General features: G+C 47.4%; 1 protein-coding gene across 1 annotated transcript; it reads left to right on the top strand.

Moving 5' to 3' along the window:
• Positions 1-3,740: 3,740 nt before the first annotated feature.
• LOC138337503 (uncharacterized) lies at positions 3,741-4,676 on the top strand. The gene is made up of 3 exons (XM_069287418.1): positions 3,741-4,028; positions 4,092-4,175; positions 4,254-4,676. Exons 1-3 carry the CDS (start codon positions 3,741-3,743, stop codon positions 4,674-4,676), a joined length of 795 nt encoding a protein of 264 aa, XP_069143519.1.
• Positions 4,677-5,738: the final 1,062 nt, after the last annotated feature.

The following is a 5,738-nucleotide window of genomic DNA, read 5'->3' as shown; positions in this document are numbered from 1 at the left end:
CACGACGGACCGTCATCAGCTCCGTAGGTGGTCCCTTCTGCATTTCTTCACTCAAAATCTCCGCATTCAACTTTGGACAGATTTCCTACAAAACAAAGAGAAACTCATATAAAAACTAGCACAAAAAGACTTTCGGACACACTAAACTTAAGGAAAAAGTATTAATTATACCGTGAAACCACGGTATATCAACACCCTCAACTTAAAATTGTTGTTTGTCCTCAAGCGACGCACTATGACTCACTACACAATCTTTGTACAATAGTATTCATGTTTTATCCTTTGCAATCATTTGGCTATCAATCCCGATTAATCTCTTCAAATCTATGCATGCTATCACTATTAGGCTTGAATTTTGTGGGATTAGAACATGACACAGACTCACCATGCACTAACACTTATCCTCTTCAATTTCTCACCGAGGTGCTAACAATTCCGGTATTGCAACTAGTGTCCTCACTTCAAAACAAAATCCTAATTTTTCACACAATAATTTAAGTTTGAGTATAAGGATTACTTTTCAACACTCGCTCTCAGAACAAAGTCACACTCATTCATACCTATTGCCATAAGCTTGCCCTTATTTTCACTGCCTTAAGTTCGCTATATAACCCTTAGGATCACGATAGGACTTTCTTAGCTTGTAACATAGGCTCAGAGTCAGGTAGGGTATATTTAGGTATACTTTAGTGATTTTTTGCCCTCCTTGACATATCGGCTAAACCTTCCACTTTCGATCACTTTATCTCGCCCAGTTTCTCCCATTCTTTCACCTTGCTATTTTCCCTTCTTTCTTCATTTCTGTAAGTGACTCTTTTCCTTTTTCTCTTTTTTTTCAACGAGTTCTTGAGTCACTTTACTTTGTTTTTTCTCTCTCTTTGTTCTTTCAACCCCACTTTCCAGAGTATTCCTCAAAACAGCCACCCTCAACTCATGACTTAGCCATGAGTCAAGGTACACAATACTTAAAGTTGGGTCAGGGCCATAACGAAGGTTGTTTATGCATTAGCCACCCTCAACTTATGCTTTTGGCATAAGCTGAGGTGCACATGTCCAAGGAGGGACCAGGGCCAACATATTGTTCCCAGAAAAGATCAATTGGGGTGAAAAAGAAAGTTCTAATTTTAAGCTCAGATTATTTGGATCAAAGAAAGATAACTTTCATTTGGTTCTTTTATTTAGGCTTGAAATGGGCTATCTTGAATAAGGGCCTATGATCCTTTCCAAATTGTCTGTTATAGCTTACTTTTAGCAGGACTAACCAGGCAAGTTCTAGCTCAATACCAATGGTGGACTATTCAAATTTTCCTCACACTCACTTGACATCTCATCACTATACCAGATTATTAGATACCTAGTTCGAATTGAAGACTTAGGGTAATGCAATGGTGTAATTCTATTTCATGCTTAGAGCCACACAATTATAAGTTACTATGCCTAGTCATGCAACATTTTCCAGTTTTCTCAGAATATCATTTTAGCCATCATGCTTCAGAGTTAAACTATGTACAAAAGATATAAACATGCCGGTTCAACAGAAAAAGTAATCAGTCTTTTGGGAAAAAAAGAACACAGGCAAGAAAATCCCAAAAGAGGATAGTCAGTTGGGCTACTCAGACTTCACCTTTACACTCACTTTCCATTTACCCCACCCCCAACAAAAAAGCATGCAATTGTCCCCAATGCATTAAAAAAATATCTAAATATTAGAGTGGTAGGTGAAGCAAACCTGTGGCGCAAAGCGCCGACGATCAGCAAGATGGTGGGTCCGGTTCCCCGGAACCCACGTCCTCTGCAATGTGGACACCCTCAGTGGTGTCCTCAGCAACAACCGCACCATCAAAAGTCCCTCCTGCTGTCTATACAGTGCGGGAGCTAGACGCCTCAGCCGCTAACTGTGATGTTCTGATCTGGTGCGCCTCCTCCTCAGCAAGTGAGGCTCTCCTCGCAGCCTCCATCTCTCGGCGCTCCTTCTTCCTTGCTCGCGCCTCATCCTCTGCTCGACCCTACGCCTCTTGCACTCTCTCGAGGGGGAGGTGGTGGAATTTCTGAAGTAGTAAACAGCGCTGCTAGCACGGTGTCCTCAGCAGGCTCGACAGAAGGGGCCTCAGACTCCGGCACCCTCGCCTCTAGGATCGTGTCGATGTTTGCACGAAGACTGTGGACTGCAGCCTGAAGAGTCGACAAATCCACCGGAGGGGCTGGTCGGGCTAACACTCTCAACTCAAAGACGTCCAAGTGTTGGTTGACCTCAGCAATCTTCCGCTCTGTAAACTGCTGCATTTTCCGCTCTAGAGGCTCTTCAGACTCAGTGATCGACTTCTGCATCCACGGCTAGATATGATGCAGAAGAGTGGCCATTTGTGCCTCTAGTTTTTGGACCCTAGCAAGTGGGACCAGTGCCGGTAGAGGGGTTGTGCGAGAGGAGCTCGGGGCTGTGCTACTACCCGGGACAGACTCGACCAGAGTAGTGTCAGTGGATGTTTGTGTAGCTGTGCGGTCCTGGGCTACCGTATCCGCAAGATCATCAGCAAGTGGGGGCAGCTCTGGACGGGGCCCTCTGCGTGGAGCCAACTCATTGGCCTCGTCTCTGATGAGGCCGACGTCAACAGTGCCCTGCGGGGCCTTCAGCTGATCTACTTGCCATATGGGCACACCTGCGGACCTGCAAAGGGCAAAGATCATACACGGGAAGGGGTAAGTAGTAGTGACCTTGAATGCCCTCTCGTGCTTGACTGCCTGTAGAAGCCATGCGAAGTCCACCTCGAATCCAGCTATCATCGCCGCCATCAACACTGCTCGATCCTAGGTGACGATGTTATCAGCAGCTGTGGGTGAAAGGCAGTGTCGGACGAGCAGCCACAAGAACTTTGCTATGAACGTGAGGTTGGACTTCTTGATGGCCCGCTTCGACTTAGTGACCCAATCAGCATCCTTTCCATCTACTGACAGGTGCAGGGCCATCCACCTCTTGGTGGTCTCTCTCAATGCTGGCTCGCAAGAACTGTCCATCCTTTACTATCTGCCAGCGGTAGTCAAACTCGACAGTGATGGGGGTCCGAGTAGCATTTGCACTCTCGCCGTATAGAAACCGGCGGATGGCTGGCAGGGAAATGTCAACCTGCACGCCCCGGACTCAAACCTACTCCAGTGGGGCCTGTTTAGCGGGAGCAGCCCGCCTATCGATTTGTGATCGGAGAGTCGCTACATAGGATGCGTAGAACTCTCGAACCATTTCCTCGCTGTATCGTCCCAACGGACGTGTTGTCCACTCTAAGCGATGCCTGGTGAAGAGGTTGTGTATCTCCAGCATCGTTGGTAGACTCCCTGTAAGTACCCGCCGCTCCAAGGTGAGTGTCCGAGTCATTACTCCTTTTATCAGTCAGGAACTTGGCGTCGGAGTAAACTTGAAACTGGCCGTCGACACACCACCGGTTTGGCTGGTCAGAGGCTGGGGTGGGGACCTGAGCTGGTGCGCCGGATGTAGAGTCTGAACTGTCAGCCTCATCAGAGTCCACTCTAAGCGATGCCTGGTCAACCTCACGTTCATAGCAAAGTTCTTGTGGCTGCTCGTCCGACACTGCCTTTCACCTACAGCTGCTGATAACATCGTCACCTGGGATCGAGCAGTGTTGATGGCGGCGATGATAGCCGGATTCGAGGTGGACTTCGCATGGCTTCTACAGGAAGTCATGCACGAGAGGGCATTCAAGGTCACTACTACCTACCCCTTCCCGTGTATGATCTTTGCCCTTTGCAGGTCCGCAGGTGTGCCCATATGGCACGTAGATAAGCTGAAGGCCCCGCAAGGCACTGTTGATGTCGGCCTCATCAGAGACGAGGCCAATGAGTTGGCTCCACGGAGAGGGCCCCGTCCAGAGCTGCCCCCACTTGCTGATGATCTTGCGGATACGGTAGCCCAGGCCCGCACAGCTACAAAAGCGTCTACTGACACTACTCTGGTCGAGTCTATCCCGGGTAGTAGCACTGCCCCGAGCTCCTCTCACACAGCCCCTCTACCGGCACTGGTCCCGCTTGCTAGGGTCCAAAAACTAGAGGCACAAATGGCCACTCTTCTGCATCATATCCAGTCGTGGATGCAGAAGTCGATCACTGAGTCTGAAGAGCGTCTAGAGGGGAAAATGCAGCAGTTTACAGAGCGGAAGATTGTTGAGGTCAACCAGCGCTTGGACGCCTTTGAGTTGAGAGTGTTAGCCCAACCAGCCCCTTCGGCGGATTTGTCGACTCTTTAGGCTACAGTCGACAGTCTTCGTGCAGACATTGACACAATCCTAGAGGCGAGGGTGCAGGAGTCTGGGGCCCCTTCTGTTGAGCCTGCTGACGACACCGTGCTAGCGACCCTGTTTACTACTTCAAAAATTCCACTATCTCCCCCTCGAGAGAGTGCCAAGAGGCATAGGGGTCGAGCAGAGGATGAGGCGCGAGCAAGGAAGAAGGAGCGCCGAGAGATGGAGGCTGCGAGGAGAGCCTCACTTGCTGAGGAGGAGGCGCACCAGATCAGAGCATCACAGTTAGCGGCTGAGGCGTCTAGCTCCCGCACTGTAGAGATCGCAGGAGGCACTACTGATGGTGCGCTTGTTGCTGAGGACACCACTGAGGGTGTTCACATTGCAGAGGACGTGGGTTCCGGGCAACCGGACCCACCATCTTGCTGATCGTCGACGCTTTGCGCCATAGGTTTGCTTCACCTACCACTCTAATATTTAGATATATTTTTTACGCATTGGGGACAATTGCATGCTTTTTTGTTGGGGGTGGGGTAAATGGAAAGTGAGTGTTAGGGTGAAGTCTGACAGCCCAACTCACTATCTTATTTTGGGGTTTTCTTGCCTATGTTCTTTTTCCACAAAAAGACTGATTACTTTTCCTGTTGAACCGGCATGTTTATATCTTTTGTACATAGTTTAACTCTGAAGCATGATGGCTAAAATGATATTCTGAGAAAACTGGAAAATGTTGCATGACTAGGCATAGTAACTTATAATTGTGTGGCTCTAAGCATAAAATAGAATTACACCATTGCATTACCCTAAGTCTTCAATTCAAACTAGGTATCTAATAATCTGGTATAGTGATGAGATGTCAAGTGAGTGTGAGGAAATTTGAATAGTCCATCATTGGTACTGAGTTAGAACTTGTCTGGTTAATCCTGCTAAAAGTAAGTTGTAACAGACAATTTGGAAAGGATCATAGGCCCTTATTCGAGATAGCCCATTTCTAGCCTAAATAAAAGAAACCAAATGAAAGTTATCCTTCTTTGATCCAAATAATCTGAGCTTAAAATTAGACCTTTCTTTTTCACTCCAACTGATCTTTTCTGGGAACATTATGTTGGCCCTGGTCCCTCCTTGGACATGTGCACCTCAGCTTATGCCAAAATCATAAGTTGAGGGTGGCTAATGCATAAACAACCTTCGTTATGGCCCAGACCCAACTTTAGGTATTGTGTACCTTGACTCATGGCTAAGCCATGAGTTGAGGGTGGCTGTTTTGAGGAATACTCTGGAAAGTGGGGTTGAAAGAACAAAGAGAGAGAAAGAACAAAGTAAAGTGACTCAAGAACTCGTTGAAAAAAAAGAGAAAAAGGAAAAGAGTCACTTACACAAATGAAGAAAGAAGGGAAAATAGCAAGGTGAAAGAATGAGAGAAACTTGGCGAGATAAAGTGATCGAAAGTGGAAGGTTTAGCCGATATGTCAAGGAGGGCAAAAAGTCACT

Source organism: Solanum lycopersicum, chromosome 7 (assembly GCF_036512215.1).
Source record: "Solanum lycopersicum chromosome 7, SLM_r2.1".
NCBI lineage: Eukaryota > Viridiplantae > Streptophyta > Magnoliopsida > Solanales > Solanaceae > Solanum > Solanum lycopersicum.
This window is presented reverse-complemented; position numbering and strand designations above follow the sequence as displayed.

Coding starts and splice junctions, on each gene's coding strand:
- LOC138337503 (XM_069287418.1), top strand. CDS start 3,741: ATGATCTTTGCCCTTTGCAGGTCCGCAGGTGTGCCCATATGGCACGTA. Junction 4,029..4,091: donor CAGCCCCTCTACCGGCACTG/GTCCCGCTTGCT, acceptor CATCATATCCAG/TCGTGGATGCAGAAGTCGAT. Junction 4,176..4,253: donor CAGAGCGGAAGATTGTTGAG/GTCAACCAGCGC, acceptor TCGACTCTTTAG/GCTACAGTCGACAGTCTTCG.